Consider the following 23,773-nt stretch of genomic DNA (forward strand, 5'->3'; position numbering starts at 1 on the left):
GGTGCTTTGCCTGTTGCTGGACTTCAAGTAAGTGCAATGTAGGATACTGGGTGTGCACTTCTGTTTGACGTCCTTGGCTTGACATAATTTGTAGGGGAAGAAGGGCTTTATTTTCTCCTTGGAAGGAACTCAGAGGTACAGAATATGCTGTTCTGGGGATGCACCGGGCTGGGAAGGAGATTCCTTTCCACTGCTGAGTAGTTTGCTTCCCCTTTTCTTATTCCTTTTCCTGTTGATAGCAATGTTGGACTTTTTTCCCATTTTAGTATTGTGAATATAGCGCTTACGCACATTCTTTTGTGCTTTTGTGGACATGAGATTTAATTCTCTTGAGGAAACACTAGCAGTAGGATTACTAGACCTTGTGGTAGATGTTCTTTAATCTTATTTTATTATCTTATTCTTATATAATCTACCACATGCACATTTTAAGAGCGAAGTTCAGTGAGGTCTTACAAACGTGTAGTCTGCGAAATGATCATCATAATTCAGACATCATGCCGTGTTCCTTCCTCACGCCCCTTCACAGGACAGTTCTTTCCCCTCATCTTTTATCCTAGGTGATCATTAGTTTTGCAGTTTGGAGACATGAAAGAGCAGGTCCTTTTACACCTGGGCTCTTCCATTCAGTCTCACGTTCCTTAAATTAATTTGTGTCGCATGAATGAGTAGTTTCTTCTCTTTTGTTGTGAGAACGTATGTTATCTATTTACACATCCGTGGACAGCTGTATCATTTCTAGTATTTAACTAGTGGAAAAATCAAGCTTTTATGAGCATTTGTGTATAAATACTTTTGTGCGTAGAACTCCTGGGCCAAATGGTAGATATTCAATCAGAAACTGCCAACAGTTTTGCAAAGTCCTTGGTACCATTTCCTGCTCCTCTCAGTGCTGTGCAAGAGTTCTAGACCCACCGCTGCTCGCCCACATGAATTGAGTGATCAGCTCACACTGGGGCCCAGCTTGGCCTATCAGATTTCAGGGGTGTCTTTTGAAGAACAAAAGCTCTTAAGTTTAACAAAGTCTAAATTTATTTTTATTCCATGACTAGTGATTTTTGTATCTTGCATAAAAATATTTTTATTTATGGAGATTTTCTACTATGTAATATGAACCACTTTGATTTGATATTTGTGCATAATGTGAAAGATATTTTTTTCACATGGCCAATTTTTCCATCACCATGTGTTGGGAAAAAACCATATTTTCCCTGTAAACTTACATTGGCAGTTTTATCAAACATTGATGTACTGTGTATATTTATGTCTCTTTTGAACTGTCCATCTTGATGCTTTAATCAAAACATCTGTCTTTGTACCAATATCACACTGTTACCATTATTATAACTTTATATTATGTCTCAATGTCAAATTGCGAAAATTTTCCAAATTTGTCCTTATTTTTTTACACAATGCTTTGGGTTTTCTAAGTATTTTAATTTTCCATGCAAATTTTCAAATTTCCCTAGAAACTATAGAAGCTGACTTTGATGCTGGGAAAATCAGGCACACTGCTGTCTAAACAGAGAGCTTTTACCCAAACTAAAGGGTGACAAGTGTGGATTATAGCCACTGATTCTGTGGAATTAGTGTGTGTATTTTATAGAATGATCTAAAATTATAACCTTAAAAGATTGTTTGTGATTTAATCATTACACATATGCAGATGCTTAGATTGCTGGTCAATAAATATATGAAAAAATGCTCAACAGTTCTGGCCAGTAGAAAAATGCAAATTAAAAGAAACTTAAGATTCCATCTTACTCCAGAATAAATGGCAATCATTAAGAAATCAGACAATAACAAATGCTGGCATGGCTGTGGTGAAAAAGGAACTCTCTTTGATTGTTGCTGGGAATGTAAACCAGTATAACCATTATGGAAGTCAGTATGGAGATTTCTCAAAGAATTGAAATTAGAAATTCCGTATGACCCAGCAATCCCCCTCTTAGGTATCTTTCCCAAAGAGCTTTATACATCATACTACAGCGATACATGCATTCCAATGTTTACAGCAGTACAATTCATAGTAGCTAAATCCTGGAAGCAGCCTGTATACCCATCAACAGATGACTGGGGAAAGAAAATGTGTTATACATCCAGTGGCACCTTGGCTCACAAACTTAATTCTTTCCATAATTCTGGCCACAGAATTCATTCCATGGTTCTTGTTGCAACTGAGTTGCAAACATGGGGAATGAATTCTATGCTGAGAGTCATGGAAAGAATGAAGCGAGGGGGTGGACATCTTGCAATAAGGAAGGGGTTCAAGGGAAAAGGCCGAGGGGTGAGGCAGAGGGCAAGGGAAATAAGTAGAATAAAGATGAGCAGTGAAGAGGACCCTAGCCACCCCAACAAACGTAGACATTAGATGCCATGACACGAGCTCAGAGTAATAGTATCAACAAGACTGAACATCAGGATGGGGAACTGGAGGAGGTAGGAGGGAAAGGGAAGGGAGGGGACGCAGGATGTAAGAAAAAAACAAGAAATAAGCCGGAGTATGCACAGGTACCCACTCCACAGGACAATTGCAACCTACATGTGCTGCTAACATGTACTAGGTTTCTAAAAAGCTGAGAGAAAAACCAACAACAGAATAGGTGGTGGGCAGTGGATATAGCTCAGCAACACAAGCACCTGCCTGGCAAGCACAAGGTCCTGAGTTCATATCCCTGCTCCCCCCAAAGAAACCTCTGTGGTGAAAATGTCCATGCTGAGGAAGTCAAGGATCTGCAGTACCAGTGAGAAAAGTAAAACACCATCTCTGTTTTAAATAGACACACGTTTGCTCCAATAATGGATTTGTACAGTGACATTTAGGTTTTATACTATGCATTTGCAGCTTGGAAATTTCTAATTGAAACCTTTTTACAGGAAAAACATATCATGTTTGAAGCTATCGTGTATCAGCCAATATATATGAATGCTTTTTCTGTTCATGAGAAATTTTCATTAAAATTTTTTTAATAATGAGAAACAGTACTTTCTCATTGAATGGGAGGAAATCTGCCCCCTGCTTGTGCTTGTGAGAATTACTGAGAATTCCTGACCCATTAAAATTATGAAAGTCCAATGTAATAACTTCCTGGGTTCTGAGTGCAGTTACAGTAAGACGGCACAGATAGCAAGCTCTGGAATGTTTTGGCATTACAGCTGTCACATAGTTGTGACACTGACTAACTCAGATGAACAGGCTCACATAATGTCTAATTTGTAAAATATTTGAAGGCCATTGTCCAAATGCCAGCAGCTAGCTGTTACCTTGGCCATGAAGTTTTATTTCACTTGTTAGGTTTTTCAAGGGCAATTTTGAAGAAGTTGATTATATGTGGGCACATATCAGATTTTAAAACTGTAACCCGAAGTTGGGGGAAAAGAGTCAAGTTGGATTTCAGTAGATTAGTTGTGAAAATGTAGAGTGTTGATGACAAACCTAAGCAACAGGCAGACACTGGAAGAATTCTGGTTACCTTGCAGAAAAGCATGGCTGCTTCCACTCTCTTGCTATAAGCCCTTACCTTCACGTATTGTTTATTTCCGTTCACTGTCATATTCTATGTTGGACAGTGCTAGAGTAGTTAGCAGCCAAAGTGTTCTAGTTTTTTCTTTTTTTAAAAGAAGAAGCATAAAGTACATTAGACTGGCTTACTTGTTTCAATAACTCAGACTCAGTTATAAGAAGGAAAGTTTTACCATTATAATTTCCCTTATTTTCAGTTGCTACTAAGGGGGAATAGAACCTACGTTGGCTTTGAGTTTCAGAAAGTCCAGCTTTAACTGGTAAAATCTGGTTTGAAGCTTACCCGTCACAACTGGGTGAGCAAGGTCAATTAATTTAACCAATCCTCTCCTTGGGTTTTCACTTTAATCTGCAAAATTTGAATGATGCTAATGACAGGTAACAGACAGTATTTTACTTTTCATTATTTTTTGATTGAGAGTATTGTACTTTGAATGAAAAAAAAAGCTCCACTTAATTATCCAGTGGATGGTTGAATTATTTCACAACAACAGCTGGACTTCGTCAAATGCTTCTGCAGAATTTCCTGATTATTACCTTAAAATTCCGACGGATACCTTATTTTTAAAACCATCAGACCACACATATGTGGCCTAGCTTAGTAAGTAAATGCCCATCTTTAACAGATATTTTAAGAAGATGTTGCAGGACACAAATAGAAAACAACCGTGAGTTTGTACTATTTCATGTAGCAAACCTTTTCCCAATGCTCATGGAACCCCCGCAGGTTCCAAAGGCTCTGGGACCCGAGGCTGTGACCTCAGGCCCAAATGCATGATAGGACGATGTTGAAACCATGAATCAGGAGGAGCAACGTGCAGACACAAGTCCTCAAATTTACATCAGACATCTCAGTGTCCATCTCCCAGGAGCCAGATGACTTGGTATCTCTTCCCTGCAGAATTTGATACCATGTCCAAAAGCCAGTTAAGCTCCGATGTAGGTAAGAAGGGCCAAGAGGTTCTGGCCACAGTGGGAGCAATGTTACTATAGGAAACGGACTCAAAATGTTTCCTCAGAACCCCTCTTAGAGTGGCGTGCTCTCTCCCATCCCTGGTGGCAGCATGACTTGATGATGACGCTTGTCTTTGGAGACAGCTGTTTGGATTCAAGCTCTGGCTTTAACTTCTCAGGGTTTTGTGGCTGGGGAAAGCTGTGCCTCAATGTCCTAGTGTGCAGGACTGGGATAATGACCAATGTGCCTGTCTCACTGGGTGTTTTGCGAATGAAGGCATGGCTCTTTGTTGTCCTTTAGCCCTGCAGACAACATGGGCATGGAGGAAGTTCTACCTAAAGATAAACTGTTACTAATCTGTTATTGTGCTGGTCTGGAGCCAGTCCTGCAGTCCTTCCCAGATGGGAGGATTTGGGAAGAAAGTGAGCCAGGTGTGGTGGCACACTCTTGTAATCCCAACACTTGGGAGGCTAAGGCAGGAGGATCACCACGTGTTCCAGGTCAGCAATCCTGTCTCAACCAAACCAAAAAAAAAAAAAAAAAAGAGCATTCTGGAGAATACCATCAAATTTTGCCATTAATCTTTGTTTTACAAGAAGCAAAGAATTTTTTGAGTTCACAGTTTGTCATTTTCCCAGAAGAAACATCTTATGTATACTCATCCTCTGCTTCTCTGAACTCTGTGAAAAATTTATTTCTCACCCAAGCTGAGGCCCTGGGATTTGAAGCTGGGCATCTAGCCCATCTGGGGAAAGGTTGAGTCACCTTCTGGATGGCAGACAGAGCTTTACTAAGAAACCATGCAGTCCTGGTTACTTCCATGGCCAATTCCCTCACTTTGGTTTTGGAATTCTCTGCACCAAAGCTGGCTGAGCCTTTCTGATGAACATCTACAGAGGTGTCAGGTGGTATCTGGGAGCTCAAGCCCATGATGTCCAAGTTATTCAGAACTAAAAGCTCTATCATGTCAGGAAAAAAGCAACAGCCTTCATTATTCAGCTTGAGCAACTAACGCTAAAACAGAGCAATGATCTGAGTGCTTGTTTTGAAAGAGATATTTCAGTGTTGTCCCTAGGCTTAAATATTTATGTATTGAGTTCAAGATTTCTTAGTACATGTAGTACAAGTCATAGATTTTGGCCAAAGTTCAAATTTTGTGGTGGGTGGAGTGGTAATTTGCCAGATGTCTTTGAGTGTTTAAAATAAAAGAGAGGCTGATTCTACATAGACAGTCCACCAGGCAGGAGAGACCCAGGAGAGCCGAATTCTATTCTTAGCTTGGCCGTTGGCGTGGGGCCGCTCCCCTCCAGCCGTTCAGTTGAGGGTAAGCATCAGTCCCTTCCCTGGAGTTGGTAATAAGGAAAAGACCAGCAATTTGTGCTTACCTGTGCTTTCTTGAAGATGTTTAGGGTTGCTGTGTTTGTTCTTATGTGTCTAAATTTCTACCCTGGTTCCATCCCTCTCCTGAGGTTTTAAGAGACAAAGTATAAGAAATGATTCTTGTGCTGAAAGAAAAATAAAAAAGGATTTGATTATTATTCCCAGAACTTCAGCTATTCTGCAAGAGCCTTTGGGATCTTAGGGACAAGCTGAGGCAGGAAAAAATATTTGAGGGTTTGGGATAGTTTGGGATAAGTTCTGGCCATGCTTCAGCTTTAGTTTTTCTTTGTTGCTTGGTTGTTTTATGGTGATTATTTGATTGTGTGTTGGGCAGATACCTGTGCTTTTATATAATATTGTGTTTTCTAGAGTCTACTCAACTTTATGGCTTGAAGTTTTTTAATAAAAATTTATTTTCTTTCCTCTTGATTTGGGTACTTTGAGCACACTCTCACGAGACTGATAAAATAGATTTGTGAAACGGCCTGACCATTGGAAGGGTCCTATGGCCCAACAGTGCAGTAGGAATAAATACACGTCCGAAACTTGCTGTTAGATATGTGTGTACTTAGTAAACATGTGTTGATTGATTGATTTTCTTGGAAGATCTCCAGTCTGTAAAATTATGGCTACATGACTGTGACTTATTTCTCATCGGAGACGCTGATTCCTCTTCCCAGCTCTAAGCCCTGCTCAGCACTGCGCACGTCTACAGTAGCAGAGACTGTCGCTCTCCAGAGTCTTCAGTTGCTCTGAACAACCTCAACGATGAGTAACCTACACTTGCTCATGACTGATAAACCAAGAGTGGGGCTTTGGATCTTGGTGATTCTAACAGTTCCCATATATTTCACAGCAGTGAAAGGTAATAAGTATTGTTCTATAATACTATAATAGTTCTATAATACTACAATAGTATTGTACTATTTTAAAAATTGTTAAGTAATTCCAAGAACATTTGTTTTAAACTGTCTGCTTCTGATTGTTCCAGCTGAACTATCAGGTAGAAAAATAATCTTTTGCTAGGCAGTTATTCTTCATCACAAGTCTGAAAAGAAGAAATTTTCTGTGATAAATACATAATAATTTCCAGATGTTCAAATAAGCTAGATTTAAACACAATGCCTGCACCTAACAGGCGTTACAGGCATTTGTTGACAGACACATAACTTGTTTAGGTAGACAAGGATGCTTTTCCACTGAAGCAGTGTGAGAGGCTTCACTTCACACTAATTTATTAATCTGTGGTACCCAATAAAGCCTTTCATGAAAGATCTTAATTGTTTACTTAGCTTTTCTCCAAATACCACAATATGGGATGCATTTTAAAATTTATTTTTAGATGGAAATGTCAAGAGTGTGAGAATTGTGGTCTTTGGGTATGATCTTTCAGGACCATCTGTGTATGTTTTATTTGTAGGTATCTCATCATGGGGTCTGGAAAACGAAGCTTTAATTGTCAGATGTCCAAAAACTGAAGGGTCCCGTTATCCTGTGGACTGGTATTACTTGAAAACAAATGAAAGCATTCCTACTGAGAGAAGAAATGGAGTCTTTGCTTCAGGGGAGCGGCTTAAGTTTCTCCCTGCCAAAGTGGACAATTCTGGAATTTATACTTGCATTATCAGAAGGTATGATCAGCGAAGTCACCCTAATCTTTGAGTCTGTCCTCAGTGTATGTGTGTATGTGTGGGGGTCTCAGCTGGACAAACTTCACTTCTTTCTTTGCTCCTCTGTGGGACAGTTGACTTTGTAAGTTGATTTGAATGAAAGAGTACTTTTAGTAACTTCATTGCTATTATATTTGAGTAGACTATTACAGCAGATATAGGTAAGGAAGAAATGGCTGAGGATTCATTTTTAGGGCTAGCAGAGGGGCTATGCTTTATTTCAAGAGTAAAAAATATTATTTAAAACTCTAGATGTGAGTGGTTATTTTCAATAAAAAAGAATCACTGCATATTGTTCTCTTAAGAACAAAAGCAATACTGAGCAAAAGCTAGAGCTGGATGAAATTGTTTCACAATGCTAAACAACTCTTTCTAATTACCTTATTTTACTAGTCCTACCCGGAATAGGACTGGTTATGCAAATGTCACCATCTATAAAAGACCAACAGATTGCCACATTCCACATTATTTGATGTACTCAACAATATCTGGGTCAGAAATAAATCCCAGAATATATTGTCCCAAGATTGACCTCTACAATTGGACAGCTCCTCTTCAGTGGTTTAAGGTACAAGGACATTTGAATGGGGGGGGGATATCAATGAAAACTGCACAATTAAAATATGTACAAAGGGAGGATTACTGAGCACAGGGGGGATTTTTTTGTTTCAGAACTGTAAAGCTCTTCAAGGATCAAGGTACAGGACACACAGGTCATTTTTGTTCATTGACAACGTGGGGCGTGATGACGAAGGTGATTACACATGTAAATTCACACACAGTGAAAATGGGGTCAGCTATAACGTGACAGCAACCAGATCATTCATTGTTAAAGGTAAGCTGGGACATTCAACAAAATCGGACATTGAAACAAAGACGCCCAGTGAATTCCCTGCCCTGGTCCCTTCTCTCTGCTACTTCCGCTAACAGAAACATTTCTGGATGCCCTAGCCAGGTTTTAGAAATCCCTACAGAGCTCACTGATCCAAAACCACATCTACTTTTTTCTGACTTACTTTTGCAAAGATGAAGCAGCCTAAATGCTAGTGTAGTATGCTTTGTTGAGTGGTGGTACAACTGCGTGTGAGGGCCTGGGTTCAAGACCCCTCAGATCCCCAAATCCTCAGACACCCCAACCACATGTTAAATGGTGAAGTGTCTGCCTAACACCTGTGCACACTGTCCCATCCTGTCATCTCTAGATGAACTATGACACCTGGCACAATCTAAATGCCATAGTTGTTGTGCTGTTTTGCTTAAGGAACACTGGTAAGAAAAAGGTCTGTGCATATGTAGGACAGAAGCAAGGTTTTTCCTAATACTTTCCATCCTTAGTTGGTTGAATCTGGAAACGTTCAACTTGCAGTTATGGAGGATGTTGCTAAGGGTTTACATAGACATTGTGCAATGATTTTCAACCCTGGTATGCAGAGCTTTTGGCGTGACCAGTGATCTCAAGTGGGCTACTTACTACTAAAAATACTTTTTTAAAAATATATTTTAAAAAATTTTAAAGCCTGTTTAAGGGAAAGAGTTCACAATTACAGGTGAATGAATAGATCAAATATATACATATATACCAGCTTGATCTATTGAAGCCAATGAAGAAGCCAGGTCACACAATTAATGTTCCAGACCAGCTTTTGTTTTAGTGACATAAAAGAGAAAAGAAAAGATCAAAGTGCATTACAGGTAGTATGATAAAGTGTTACTTAAGTGTTTTTAAATTAAGTTTATTGGTACATTTTAGGTACACATAATGATCACGCTCATCACAGGAAATTTGTACCTCTACATGATATATCTTGATTCTTTTTTTCCCCATTCTCCTCCCCTCCCATCAACCCCTCTTCCCCTCCTTATTTACAGAAGCTTTGTTTCCATTTTCTCCTTCTTGTCTCATTTTTTTTTTTCTTATTCTTTCCTTCCTTTTCCTGTCTCCCCTCCCTGGTCCCCGTTCCCAGTTGAGCATTTTCTGACTATTTCACAACACCTACTATACACTTTGGCCCTTTGTTTGCCTGTGTGTGTATACACTTGTGCCTCCTGGAAAAGTTTGAGAATGTTGTTACAAAATAAGATGGAAAAACATGAAAGGCCAAACCTTATACTGACGACGCCAATGCTCCCTTAATACTTATATCCACTTCCTGTTTTTGATTTTAAGATAAGCCAGGAGTTTCTGTGTTTCCAGTGATTGTGACCCCTTCCTACAATGAAACAAAGGAAGTGGAAATTGGTAAGAAAATTGTGGAAGAATGTGGGAAACTCTTTGCTGGGAGCTGGGAGCGGTGCGAAGTGCTCTGCCTGTGTTATGGTGCTTAGTACAGGGCAGTGCAGTCTCCACGAGGGGGTCCACCTGTGGAAGGACAGTGGCCGGCCCCAGCCGCGTGTTACCGTTTGAACCGCGTCGCGCAGTGCGCAGGGCTGCGGTCTGTGCTGCACTTCGCCATTTGCAGTGCTTTCCTGTTTGCCTCGCGTCTCCTTCTAGCCGCTACCCCAGCGGGGCCTGTTTTTCCCACTGTGCTTCTGAGAAACCCCGGGCTCAGAGCTGTTCAAGGAGACATCCAAGGTCTGGGGAAAGAATGAGAAGGCAGACTTCCTGGCTCTTTCTGTTCTGCCTTTCCCGGTGCACACTGGCAGTGGGTGGGATTCCGAGGTGTCAGCAGGGGAGGCCTCCTGGGACCTGGTCCTCCCTACCCTCCAGGCGCATCTGCAGCCCTCAGGCCCCCACACTCCGTCCCACCCACAAGTGGGGCTTTTGCTGGCCCTCCAGATTTGGTCCCGTCTTTCCTCCTTCCCGTCTCTCAGGCCGTCATCTCTCACTCCTGCCCTCCATACCACCCTCCTTTCCTTCTGGAGCGCAGGCTGTGCTCATCCTTCTTCCCTCACGGCCAGCACACCACCTCCACGAGCAGTGTGACCGCCGCACTCTCTGCACTGTCTCCCTCGGGCTCCCAGGCCTCGGGGTTTGTCCTTCCCTTAGTGTCCTGCAATGCGTGTGCCGCAGTCATTCCTTCCTCCCACCTCCATCCCAGAAGGGCTCTTCAGGCCTCTCGTGATGGGACCAGAGGCTCAGACAGGGTTGGTCAAATGCAGGCCCGTGGCCAACAAAAGCCCTGACACTTTCAGTTCTAAAAGGAGGAAGTCACAAGTTCAAAGAGCCGGAAGGACAAGCTGGAGAGCACTCTGTCCGGACACTCGGCCCCGGATGATAGGCTGGGCTGGGTAAAACAACGGGAGCTCATGGAGAGGGGGAGGGAATTCAGCTGGAGGACAGAGGGGTGGAGGGGATCAGATAAAACTACTCCAGCCTCTAACTTTGGAAATCTTACATGGCCATGTGAGGCTGTGAAGCCCAGGCAGCTCCCCGCCTTTTGGTTTTCTAGAGGTGAGCAGGGCGGGAGTCAAACTTCCCCCTGAACTGGGATGAAGTAAGAGGAGAAGTCCAAAGAGAGGGAGACGCAGGGAGAGGCAGAGATGGTGCAGGAGCCGACGGGAAGAACCTCAGGGCGGTTAGGCCGACAGAGACTTCTGTTGCCTTGAATGAAATGAAATACTGCTTGCAGAATTTAATTTGATGGGCAGATTTCTTTGCTTCTCACCCAGGAGAAACGGTGAACATCACCTGCTTGGCTTGCTTTGGGACAGGGGCGCAGCCCTTCGCTGGTGTCCTGTGGCAGGTGAACCGAAGCAATATCAAGGACTTGGGTGGAGCACGAATTCAAGATGAGCAAGGGGAAAATCAAAGGTATTTTTTATTGAAGTCATAACATTCTCCTCCCCTTCCTGGACAATTGGCACCTCAAAGGAAGCATTAAAACTAACAAACTGCCGGATGGTTGTGCACACCTGTCATCCCATCGTTGGGAGGCTGAGGCAGGAGGATTGCAAGTTCAAGTCCTTCCTGGAAAACTTAGGGAGACTCTGCCTCCAAATTAAAAAAAAAAAATAAATGAATAAAAGGGGCTCTGTGCCAGAGCACCCATGGGTGTGATCCCTAGTACCTATGCGCACACACACACACACACACACACACACACATAACAAGTTGCCTTCTCAGTTCTAGCAATGACATGACTTGTCTCAACACCGTGTTAAGAATAACCGAAGTGAAGGAAGAGGATTTGTCCCAGGAGTACGACTGTGTGGCCTGGAATTTTCACGGGGTGATACGGCACGCTGTGAGGCTGATAAAGAAAGACCCAAGTAAGGAGTGTTTGCGAGATGCTGGTCTCCCGAGTTTGCCGTATCTGGTGTAAGCTGAAACGCTTCTCAGAACAGAGACCATGTAAATGGCCGGCCACCTACAATGCACTCCTCCTCTGGAAGGTGCTATTTGTGCTCTGGCCTTTTGGAATGTCTGCTTCCTCCTCCTCCTCCACCTCTTCCTCCTCCTGTTTCTTGGACTGCGCTTCAACTTTCAGCTGCTTCCTCGTCACCCTGCCCAGCTGCAGGTGACCAAGGAAGGACACGTTGTCCACAGAGGACTCAGACCAGGAATAGAGCTGTCTGAGTGCTTGCGCTTTTCCTTGTCCCCCTCCCCCCGCCCCAGCAACATCCCTGGACATCAGTTCTGCAAGGCTCTTCCGAGGGACCCTGACCTCTCGCCCAGTGTCCCAGCCTGGTTTCTCCCAAGCCTGGCCTTTTGTCCGTGTCCTTGCTTGAACTTTGCATTTCCAGGCAAAGTCCTCCCGTTTTGTTAGAAGAAGCGTTTGGCTGCATAGAAAAGGGTAGGGAGAAAGGGCAGTGCAGCTGTGTAGAAATTACTGGGTAGGAAATTACCTATGTAGAAATTACCTAGGATTTGTGGAGTAGCCAAGAAGAGGGTTGAGCACTGAGTGGCTGGGTGCATCTGACAGACAGACAGACTGGCAGGGGTTCCGAGCACTGGGGTGGAGGGCAGCTAGTTAATTTGATGTGGTCACGGTAGGTATCTGTCTGAGGTGGTCCTTGCCTTGAGATTTTTCTAGTTTTAATTTTGATGTTGACCCCTGATTGGTAAGGTCCTATAAAACAGAGACACCACTCACACAGACGACTCTGTCATCTTGTTCAGTAGCACACTCAGCTTTGGCTATATCACCAGGAAATTGTGGACCATGCCAGGGTGTCTTGGGGTGGTGGTGAGCACACTGGATCCCCTAGGAAGGGGAGGCCATGCACGCACCCCACACCCCACCCACGGCTCCTTCCTCTCTCCCTGCACTTTGCTTGCATTATCACTTATGACCGATCTCTTGTCGCCTGTGTATTGCAATTGTGCTCATTTCTGTGCCTGTGATTTTTGTACTTTCTGGTTTATTTGTAGTTCAACTGCTGTTTTTCGAGTCACAACATAGGTGCACTGTTTCGACAACCATATAAATTAAACAATTGTCTGTGCTGTATTGAATTGTCATAGTAAATTCTTTTATTTCTGAAATGACAGGAATTTCTTGAATTTAAAGAAGAAAAACTTAAAAAGCTTATCTTCGGATTATTAAATAAATGAAGTTCATAATAACAATAGGACACACAGGGGCTGGGGATTTAGCTCAGCGGCAAAAAGCGCCTGCCTGGCAAGCGCAAGGTCGTGAGTTCGGTTCCCTGTACCAAAGAAAAACCAAAAAAAAAAAAAAAAAAAAAAAAAAAAAAAAAAAAAAAACCAAAAAAAAAACCAACAGGACACACATATATGCATTCTTTCCTGTGTCCCAGACCTTAATTCTTTTACATATAAATGTCTCAATTGCTTTCTCCATATCCCCAAAATGAGAGATGGTTACTGTCTCCAATTTTGTAGATAAAAAAGAAGGCAAAGATAGCTACATGACTTGCTTTGAACCACATAGAGAGCCAGCATTCATACACAGATAGCTCATTCATTTTATAAACATTTACAGGAATTAGTGTTCCATTATGGTACACAAGAATTGCCTATAGATTTATGAAATCATTGATGTTTAGGCAAATATTGAACTTTGATTTTCTCAATGACTTGAATCACTTTCTCCAGTGGAAGCATCCAACCACCTGCATATAACCTCCCAAGAAGTACACATCCCTAGCATGTATACAGGCAGGATGACTTAGAGAGTTTATCACTGGAAGCTCCCTGCCAATTTTCCATTCTTTCCCCGACCTCGGATCACCTCATCCTGACCATCCTTGATGACCATCCTTGATTTTGTGGTGCTGGCTACTCAGGCAGCTGATGGGCCCTTGCGGGTGGTGGAAGGATTTGTGAGTACTGGCCAGGGAGTTTTGTTGTCACACCTGGGACCCCACACACTGAAATTAAGACTAAAATGAAAAAGAACCATAATACCAAACCTCCTCCAAGGTTCTTCTCACGTTTACCTTTAAGCAGGACCTTTTCTGAGATAAGACAGGCAACCATTCTAAGAGCAGAGTAAGCTTAAAACAGCCGAGAGTACTATGAATGATCACAGTTCTTACGCTTTAACTTCTGCATATCAATTGGAGTTGGAAACGGTGCTGCATACACGGTTGGTGAGGCTGGGAGTGCGGGGAAACGTTCAGTGATGGCTGCGTGAGGGCCAGGGTCAGGGTGGAAGGGCTTGCTGGGAGGCTAGAACCAGTGACTGACTGCCCCATCGAACGCACTTCCTAGGCTCACCGGCTCTTGTTTCTGCTTTGTGCCCGACACCCACTCAGCTGCTGGGATTCCTCAGACCTGCTGACTCATCCTCCTTAGCCTTCCAGCAAACACCAGGCCTGGCCATCCCTTCCCCACTATCACACGACTCCAAGACCTCCTCATCCTGCACCCCAAATATCGCACCCCATTCTATGCTGAGCCCCTGCAGTATGTGTCCACAGAAACAACCTTCCACTGCCATCAGCTTCATCTTCCCTGAAAAACACTTTCACTGTTAATGATTAAACTCACTCTCTCTTTTTGCTCCTGTGACCTTCACAGTAGAGCAAAAGCTTAGCAGGGAGTTTAAGTCCTGTGGAGGCCACCTGGGGGACTCTCCTTGAAGGAGGAGCACTTGTCCCCATTTTGGCTGAACCCAATCCTATTTTCATGTACTGACATGTATAGAGCTGGCTAGGACTTTTCCTTATCCCTTCAATTGGTTTTAAGCAATACATATCGGTCCAGCAGAGGTGCTAATAGTAGTCTTTGAAGCAAAGACAATAAGGCAGTGTTTCCCCAGGTCCCCCGCAGCTCCCAGATAAAACGTGTGAGCCCGGGTGAGGTGGGGTGGAGAGCCACTCCACGCTGTTGGCTTGGATCAAGCCTCAAAATAAGAAGCTATGACTTCCCAGGGCATAAAAGGTGACACATCAGCTGGGGATATAGCTCAAGTGGCACAGCATCTTCCTGGCAAGCACAAGGTCCTGAGTTCAATTCCTGGTACACTTCCAAAAAATATTACACATTAGAGCTGAAGCACCAGCCCCAAAACATTAGATACTACCTCAATTGTGTTATGCAGATTACTCTTTCTGCATAGCCTTCTCTCTGCATATTGCAGAGGTGATTTCAGACCTCCTACCTAGCCCAGCTCAGAGCACTGACCTATTTCCCACCATTCTCAGTCATTCATCCTCAAGCCACTCCCTTCTTCATGAACTAGTAAAATCTGGGTTCTGTTCTGGGTCAAAGCCTTTGTCCCAGTTAGTCATCATCCTAGCTAGACTCACGACCCTCTTGATTCTCCACCATTTCGGATATATTATTGGGTCTTTATTTATGCCGTGGGTTGCACTGGGAGTGGTAGATTGGAATTAACTTGATGGGATTAGAATAACTTTTCCATGGGATTATAAACATAAACTTCCTGGACCGCTAGGAGGACTGGGAGGAGCTCTCTATAAAGTCCAGTCAGAACTAACCCTGACCCATTTAGTAATCTTATCCTTTACCATTTCCCCAAACAGGGCACTCAGGTTCCCTAGCAAACGCATTAGCATGCCCACACTTTTGCTCACAGCATCCTCTCTGACCAAGGGCATTTCCTTGTTAGCCTGGTCCCTGCCGGGATCTCCTTACCCAGCCCAACGTGGGGTGAGTTCCCCTAAATGCCTTCAACAGCTAAAACCACAGTTTTGCTGCTCATTTTAGTTAGGTGTCCATGTGCCTCTATCCCTTTGCCCTGGACAAACTGCTGCTTGTCCTAGACTGGTGCCTTTTATAGAGTAGGGGCTCAAGGAGCATCCATTTATTCATTTTTAAAGGAGGTCTAAAAATTCCGGGTGCAACTCTTAGGTGTGAAGCTCCCAACTTCCAGTGGAGGAACTTCCATCCTGCCTTTAAAATAGCACTGATGATCGTTTTTCCCCTTGCTATCATCTTTTGATAGTTGACCGTCGAAGCGTCTACTATGCAGCTGCAGGATGCAGTGTCCTGCTGATGCTAATCAATGTCGTGGTGATAATCCTGAAAGTGTTCTGGATTGATCTTAGTCTGCTGTGGAGAGACATAGCCAGACCTTACAAAACATTGAATGGTAAGTGGCAAATTTCAAGGATTTCCTCCAAAATGATGATTGGTCACTAGCTTATCATAGTCGTGCTGCTGGACCTGGTTTCCCTTTCTCTTGCTATCTTGTTTTCAGTGGATTTTTTTGAGTCTACCCCGAGACTATTTTCCACATGGCTCTGTCTATCGCTAAGGTTCTGTGTATCATCTCGACAGCTTGACCTTCCTCCCCGTTAGGAATGGTGTTGCTACCAGCTCCCCACAGGATCTTTCCCAAGCCCAGAAAGTTTCCATATTTTGGGAAATGTGTGTGGTAAAGCTGGATGAAATGAAAGTCACAGAATTGTTCCTGTTTCCCAGATATGATCAAGGGAGGCAGGTGCACCAGAGCCCCTGTGGGATGTGTACATACAGAAGGGAAGATGGCTCTGTCCACTGCGGATGATGCTAGACTTTCATTTAGAAGCAAACATAGGGTAGATTTCTGTATACAGCACATGTAACCAGCAGCTAAGTGTCTGAGTTGTGGGGAGTTCGGAGGCCTTCAGTGAATCTCCTCCCTTGTCAAAATCAGCCTCTAGTATTTCCTTCTTCCAGCGAAATGTATTAGTCCCTGCTTTACCCTTGGCTTCCCTTCCTGTGGTTTCAGTTATCAGAGGCTAACTAAGATCCAAAAACATTGCCTGGAAAGTTCCAGAAATATAGAAAACACAAGTTATAAAGTGCACATCCTTCTGGGTAGCATGAGGACATCTCAGGAGGCCGCATCTGCCCCACCTGTGAGTTAAAGCACCCCTGTGCCTGGCACCCATGCCATCCATGTGACCTGCCCATGCGTCAGTAGCTATCTTGGTTATCAGACAGCAGTTGTGATGTGGCAGTGCCTTGTTCCAGTAACCCTTACTTACCTCACTGGGGGTCCCAAGGTCCAAGAGTAGTGGTGCTCATAACTTTATTAGAGTCTGTTGCTATGACTTTCCTATTTCAATGTAAATTATTATCATTAACCTCTTACCGTGCCTGATCTGTAAGTTCTACTTTATTGTAAGTGTATGTGTATAGGGAAAAACACAGCACATAGTGTATAGGGACTGGTACAGTCTGTGGTTTCAGGTATCTGCTCCGTGTCTCGGAGCACATCCCCTGACAGTCGGTGGGGTTGACTGGGGAAAGTGAGAGATGGGACTGAGGCCCACCAGACACAGGACCAGGACCCTGTCCATTGCTACAACTGCTCGTTGATAGATTCCCAGTCAAGCCTGACTATGCAGCTTACTCTATCCTGGACACTGTACAGGCTCTGGTCTGTTTGCTGTCAATTAGCCTGAGACAGTACAAGTGCAGAGCACTTTGGGACTAGGACTGCCATTTCCTTGTCACATTTTGGGGCACTGTCATCCTCATCTGGTTCTAGGACATTTGGAAGGATGAGGTACATTCACTGACAACCACAGAACTTGGTGAAGAAAGGCTGCTAAGAGTCAAACGAGAAGGTTTAGAACCAAATATTGAATTTGTCCTTGTTTTCCTCTCCAGATGGAAAGCTCTATGATGCTTACGTTATATACCCGAGAGACCACGCACATGGTTCCGAGGGGCCCAGCTCTGTGGAGTACTTTGTCCACCAGATTCTGCCCGATGTTCTTGAAAATACATGTGGATACAGCTTATGCATTTATGGGCGAGATCTGCTACCTGGAGAAGGTAAAGCTGTCTGCACATATCAGAGGCAGAAATTCCACCTAGTGAAAGGCTAAGGCTAAATGGTCTTATTCTTGCAATAGAAAAGGAATTGTGTTGTCTCATCAGAACTTAGCACCAGAGCTTTGAAATCGTTCTACAGGAAGTGCTTCTCCTTTGTTCTGCTCATCTTTGTCATTGTCCTTCACAGGAATGTCAGCTATGTGACAAGCTTGGAGTAATGTGAGATTTAGGAGTCCTTAACTTAGTGGAATTGGCTGGCATTGGTCCTGTTTTATTTCCTCTGTCCCCACTAGGATGACTCAGACCCTTCTTTCTCTTCAGGAGAGTTGAAAGAGGACCGAAAATTCAAAGAATTTGGTTCTGATATTCACAGGCACTAGCTAAAAGATGTAAAGAGCTCACAGTGCCTTCAGTTTTCTTATATTGGTAAGATGTTTACCAGCATATTCTCACTAGAATAAGTAAAGCTGTGGCTTCTGTTTCTTAATATTTTTAACCAATGTTAGGTGCTCTTGACAGTTTTATCACAATTCAAGCAATTTCAGTAGTTATTTTTCTCTTCCCTCCATTATTTATGTCAAGTACCTTTTAACTCTCCCTGTAAACTCTTCTTTAATTCCTCAAGGATCAGGAAAGATTTGGGATGTGAAAGGGGTCAGGACATCATGAACACATGCCTAACAATATTTTGTTTAGCATTTCAAGCTGCCATTCTGACTGAGAAGAGTGGTTAAATCCCTGTAGCCTGAAGGACTCACAAATAGTTGACTTTGTTTTCTTCTGGAAGATCCGGGTAGTGCTAAACAGCCTGTAAAGGCTCTGAAGACCTGAAAATGTACAGTTCAGGAGGACACAATTCTTCTCAGGGAACGCCCTGGCTTCCCCATGTTCCCAGTGACCATCTGCGTAGGGAGAGTGGTGGGTGATGGCCTCAAGTGCTATTTCCACCTCACAAATGTGCTCAAGGACCTATGGAGTACCCAGTTGTCTGTGAGATCACACTGTGTGTCACAGCTGGCCACAGCTCCTCATCCCTTCTTTCTCAGCCCATCAAGCTAATCTCAAGTTATACTCACCAGCCAACTTGGCTGCCTGTATGTTCTCTACCTATAAACTTGTTCCTCCCTGCCTGGGCAACACCACACTCACTTGGGTTGGCTTCATGTCCCTTGCCCTCAGTGCTGGTCCCCTGACCTCACCTTGCCTCCACTTATGTAGAGTAAAACCTAGCAGAATGCCATCAAGCTCTGCTGTACCTAGAAGAAAGGTCCAGGCTAGCCATGCAGCACGTTTGTTCCCACGGTGACTGTCCTCCATCCACCCCTCAAATCCATGCCACACGGTCTCCATCCAGAGTGGAAGATCCTGACCAACAGTCTCCATCCAACACTGTCGCACACTCATTTTCTCATCGCAGACTACAAGCTTTTGCAGCCTTTGGCAGCCACTCTTTAAGAAGTTCTTGAGTTGCTTGTTTGCAGCTGTGCTTCTTTGACACATTTCCACCGGCCACAGTGAGAACAGGGCATGCATGTGGTTTTCTAGGTCTGCCTAGAGCTGGTGAATCACCAAGGTATTGATGCTCCATTAACACTGCCTGAGAGCTGATTTCCTTAAGCTTTCTCTAGTCTGCATCAAACTGGCTCCTACAATAGACTGCTGGGGCATGAAGTGAATCCAGAACTTTCCTGCAGTGCACGGTCAGTTCAGGGGCTGGGGCTTTCTGAGTTTGTAATCTCCCATCTGAGAGTTCAAATATGGGGCACAAAAGCAGATACAAATACTAAGATGACAATAATCTAAGGAAATTCCAGTGAACCTGCATTCTAAGTCACCCAGGGAATGATAGAGTATATGGTCCCATGTCCCCATCTAGCCAAAGATGGTTTTAGGGTTGATCTACCTGGGAACAAAGAGGGCATTAGGGCTGACGTTCTTGTGGGGAAACGGATGAGAAGAAGGAATGGGCTCTCTATCCAGGTTAATTTCCACTTTCTGAATAAGTGACTTGATTGATATCAGAATCTCACACCAGTTTATAACAAGAGAACTTTTTAATTGTTCAGAGCATTTATAACCCAAGCATTAGAATTAAAAATCAGTGATAGAAAACCTCAATGCCTTTCTCATGTGAACAGATGTGGCCACTGCGGTGGAAGCCAGCATCCGAAAGAGCAGGCGGCACCTGTTCATCCTGACGCCACATGCGTCACACAGCAAGGAGTTCTCCTATGAGCAGGAGGTGGCCCTGCACTGCGCCCTCATCCAGAGCGACTCCAAGGTGATTCTGATCGAGATGGAGGTGGAGGGTGAGCCCAGCGGACTGCAGGCTGCAGGGCTTCAAGATGCCCTCAGCCACCTCGTACAAGTGCAGGGCACCATCAAGTGGAGGGAAGACCACATGGCCAACAAGCGGTCCCTGAACTCCAAGTTCTGGAAACACCTGAGGTACCAAATGCCAGTGCCCAGAAGACCCCCACAAAGAGGCTTCCAGTGAGGTCTCTGGATGCAGGAATAGCTGTGACACCCCTTCCAGTTGTTACGGCATCAGCAACTGGCAGATCTAAGCATGCAGGGAAGGCTGGTGACCTGGTACCAGGTACTGAGGACCATGGGTGGTAGTAGGAGAGTCGAGGATCATTGGATGGACCTCCCACTGTGTCTAGTGGCTCCACTTTCATCTTGCTGATTCTGGGTGGATAAAGAATGTCCAGAAATGTTTGCTCCCAAGCCCTCTGATCTTCATGGTTGTATTCTGTGGTGACATGGGATCTTTTTACAGTGCTTTTATTCTTTCTCATTTTCTATCTCTCTTTCTCCTCCCTATACCCTTTCCCTCTCCCCATCTGCACTTTAGGGGAGCGGTGGATTGAGCCCAGGGCATCTTCACGCTAGGCAAGTGTTCTACCACTGAGCTGCATCCCAGCCCCTCTCTCCTTTTCGCTTTCTCTTCTTCCTACATCAATAATCGACATTCTGAATGGCAAATGGAAACTTTTAGAGTTAAGTTTTGGTGTCATCTCAAAGAATATTCTAATCCTCACAGGCAGAACTTAGGTATTATAAACACAGGCCCAGCCTGCCCTTATTTCCTTATTACACTTTATTTGTTAGTTGCTCAGTTCTATCATCATAGTTTTCCCAATTATGTTCAGATACTTTATCCAAATTATTATTAAAATTAAAGTTCTTTCTGCACTAAAGTTTCTTTTATATAGCTTTTTGTCTAGAAAATTATTTTCTTACTATAAAATTGACAGAAGCTTATCATAGAAAAGCAAAAATTATAAAGGAAAAGAATGAAAACCATTCCTAAATCCATCATCTTAATTATTATTGGTTATTTTTGCTACATTTTCTTCTATTTTTAAAATTTTATTTTTCATTTTAATTTTGTTTTGTGGTGTTCGTGATAGAACCCAGGACTGACGCATGCTAAATCAATACTCTTGGTGTAGATCATTGAACTACAGTCCCAATGTAAGTGTTCTACCACCTGTAAGTGTTCCATGGTAAGAGTCAAATAAAAAATTGGCCTTTTTTGATAAAACATTAAAAATCATTTGTATAGATGGGATTATACCATATTATGTGGCGTAACTTAAATATAAAGTATCCAGCAAAGACTTGTGTCTTGAGGGTGCTAACATCATCAATGGGTTAACCCATCTGTGAATTCATAGCCTAACCAGCTGTAGGAGCTGGAGCCTAACTGGATGAGCCAGGTCACCAGGGCCTGTCTGCCTTTGAAGAGTGTATCAGCGACGGCTAACCTTTTACAGCTTTGGAAGATAACAAACAGCCTACTATGGCACTTGTGTTATAGGTTCACCACCACTGTCTTGGTCCCTTTCCTGACTCTTTGACACTTTCCATCTTTCTCTCTGCTTTCCTTCTGCCACAAGGTGAACAGTTTTCCTCCACCATGCCCTCCCACTGTGATTTTTCTCCCTCATCACAGGCCTAACACAAATGGAGCCAGATGACCGTGGACCATGAAACCATGAACCCAAATAAGCCTTTTCTCTTTTAAATTTTATAGGTCAGATATTTTGTACCACCAACAGAAAAGTGAATTTTACATTTTTTAACCCAAAATCATAATGAAAGTTGTTGGTACATCACTGAATTTTTTTAACATTTTAAAATATCCACAATGTTCCATTTCATGGTTGTGCTACATTGGATGGAACTGAAAATTCACCGTTATAAATATTTCTGCCATGACCATATCGGTATATGTTATACCTCTCAATTAATTCATTTATTAAAGAGTTAGAGACTGCTTTGTGTGTTACAATATTTTTATTAAATTACTAGAGTATTTTTGGCAGAGTATGTTGATAGAACTAAGTTAATTTGCAGCCGGGGTTAATTCCCTGCAGGACAGCACATCACTCAGGACCGCAGGAGCCCATTGTGGTATCCACGGCTGAGTGTCTGCTGGAACCCTGGTTTCTGAGGACAGGTGTCCTTGATCCCACCCTCACTCTGGTTATAGTGCCCATGGCCTGCAGAGGATGTAGGTGACACCTCAAAGTCTGCAAGCAAGTAGTAAGATCCTACTCTAGCTGAAGCATGAAATAAGTTAAATGAGTTCATATTTTACGAGCAAGAGAAAGCTGAGAGACACATTCAGTGCCTTTTAGAATCCTGACTGAAATCATATTTCCAGGGTGCTGTCTAACATATCTATAGCTATTCATCTTTCTAGGAAGATTAAGACCCTATAGTCTTAATCTACTGCCTCAGACGGGGTTGCCAGATGAAAGAGGACATCAGTTAAAGTTGAATTTGAAGCATAGAATTTCACCCGAATTTGATATCAAATTCAAATTTAGCATCCTGCACTGTTTTTGGCTAAATGTGACTACTGCCATAAATTGTGCTTTCATGTGGTACCACCAGATACTGAAATAACAAGTAACTGGACAATCAAAAGGACATCGCATATCTGACTGGTTCTCATCGCATAATTTGAAATCAATTTGTCAGTTTCTGTTTTGTATTCACCATCTGTGTGACTGTTACGGCTTGTATCTAAATGTTTCCCCAAAGCCTCATGTGGTCATAGGTGGGGCTTCTCAGAGGTGGCTGGATCTAGCTTGTGTGATGCTGGGATCAAGGGTGCGTGATTACTAAATTAGCCCACTGATTGGTTGGGCATAGCTCTAGGTAGGATTAAGGGTGCCCCACTCTGGGTGTGAGTGTACCTGCCCTATGGGCAGGTAGCCTGGATAAAATACAGGGGACAGAACGAAGATTGTTTCCTGTCACTTGCTGCTTTGCTGCCTTCTGCCTGCCATGAACTGTTTCTCCTCGGGGTGCCCCTCTGCCATGCTGCTCTGCCTTAGAGCCAGCCGACTATGGACTGAAACTTCTGCAGACTATGAGGTAAATAAACTTTGCATCCTTTAATTTTGGGTGTTGGGAATTCCGTCTGTTATGGTTGATACATTGTGTCAACTTGGGGAGTCTAGAGGTTTGCTCTGGCTGTTTCCTGTTCGGCTGCCATTCCCTGCTTTGCTCTTGTTGCTTTGCTATCTTCTGCCCTGGAGCCAGCCAAGTATGGACTGAAACCTCCACAAACTGTGAGCTAAATAAACCTTTCTTTCCTTCATTTTGGGTGTTGGGTATTTTGTTTCAGCAACGAGAGAAAAGTAACTAAGACAGAATTTGGTACCAGAGGAGTGGGGCTGTTGCTGTGACTATATCTGACCATGTGGTTCAAGAGCCTTTGGAAATGGCTTGTGGGAAGTGTTTGGAAAGGCTCAGAGATGTCGCCTGAAAGAGAAGAGCTAGAACGCCTTTGGTTGTTCTGTCCAGGAGAGTCTAGTCAGAGCTCAGAAGCCCAGAAGGCTGATAGGAATTGTGCCAGTAAAGACCAGGTTCAGGAGGTTTCTGCTGGGAAGAAGGACTGCATTCGTTGTTGGACTCCAGACGATGTGTGTTATGGCTTGGCAGAAAGTTTGTCTGCATTTTGCTCGTGTCCAGAGACTTTGCCTAAGACTGAGATTAAGGGCAGCAGTGGACTGGTTAATCTGGCAAAAGAAATTTCAAGGCAGTCAAATGTTGGGGAAGTGGCATAGCTATTGTTGAGGGCTTTT

At 43.5% G+C, this 23,773-nt stretch overlaps 1 protein-coding gene across 10 annotated transcripts in view; it reads left to right on the forward strand.

Moving 5' to 3' along the window:
• Nucleotides 1-22,764, forward strand: part of Il1rl1 (interleukin 1 receptor-like 1) — a 69,330-nt gene extending 46,566 nt beyond the window's left edge. For 8 of the 10 annotated variants that reach the window (XM_013522848.1, XM_013522847.1, XM_013522853.1 and 5 more), the window contains exons 2-11: nucleotides 6,539-6,723; nucleotides 7,279-7,489; nucleotides 7,922-8,096; nucleotides 8,201-8,363; nucleotides 9,696-9,767; nucleotides 11,138-11,279; nucleotides 11,592-11,737; nucleotides 15,844-15,990; nucleotides 17,499-17,666; nucleotides 19,805-22,764. In XM_013522848.1, coding sequence (XP_013378302.1) covers nucleotides 6,627-6,723; nucleotides 7,279-7,489; nucleotides 7,922-8,096; nucleotides 8,201-8,363; nucleotides 9,696-9,767; nucleotides 11,138-11,279; nucleotides 11,592-11,737; nucleotides 15,844-15,990; nucleotides 17,499-17,666; nucleotides 19,805-20,163 — 1,680 coding nt within the window. In that variant the 5' untranslated portion in view covers nucleotides 6,539-6,626 and the 3' untranslated portion in view covers nucleotides 20,164-22,764. Of the gene's footprint in view, nucleotides 1-5,715; nucleotides 5,803-6,538; nucleotides 6,724-7,278; nucleotides 7,490-7,921; nucleotides 8,097-8,200; nucleotides 8,364-9,695; nucleotides 9,768-11,137; nucleotides 11,280-11,591; nucleotides 12,919-15,843; nucleotides 15,991-17,498; nucleotides 17,667-19,804 lie in introns of those variants that run through there. The other 2 variants (XM_005400768.2, XM_013522854.1) reach the window with 2 other exon arrangements.
• The last annotated feature ends 1,009 nt before the right edge of the window (nucleotides 22,765-23,773 follow it).

The sequence above is a fragment of the Chinchilla lanigera genome, unplaced genomic scaffold, assembly GCF_000276665.1.
Source record: "Chinchilla lanigera isolate Chin_1 unplaced genomic scaffold, ChiLan1.0 scaffold00069, whole genome shotgun sequence".
NCBI classification, from domain to species: Eukaryota; Metazoa; Chordata; class Mammalia; order Rodentia; family Chinchillidae; genus Chinchilla; species Chinchilla lanigera.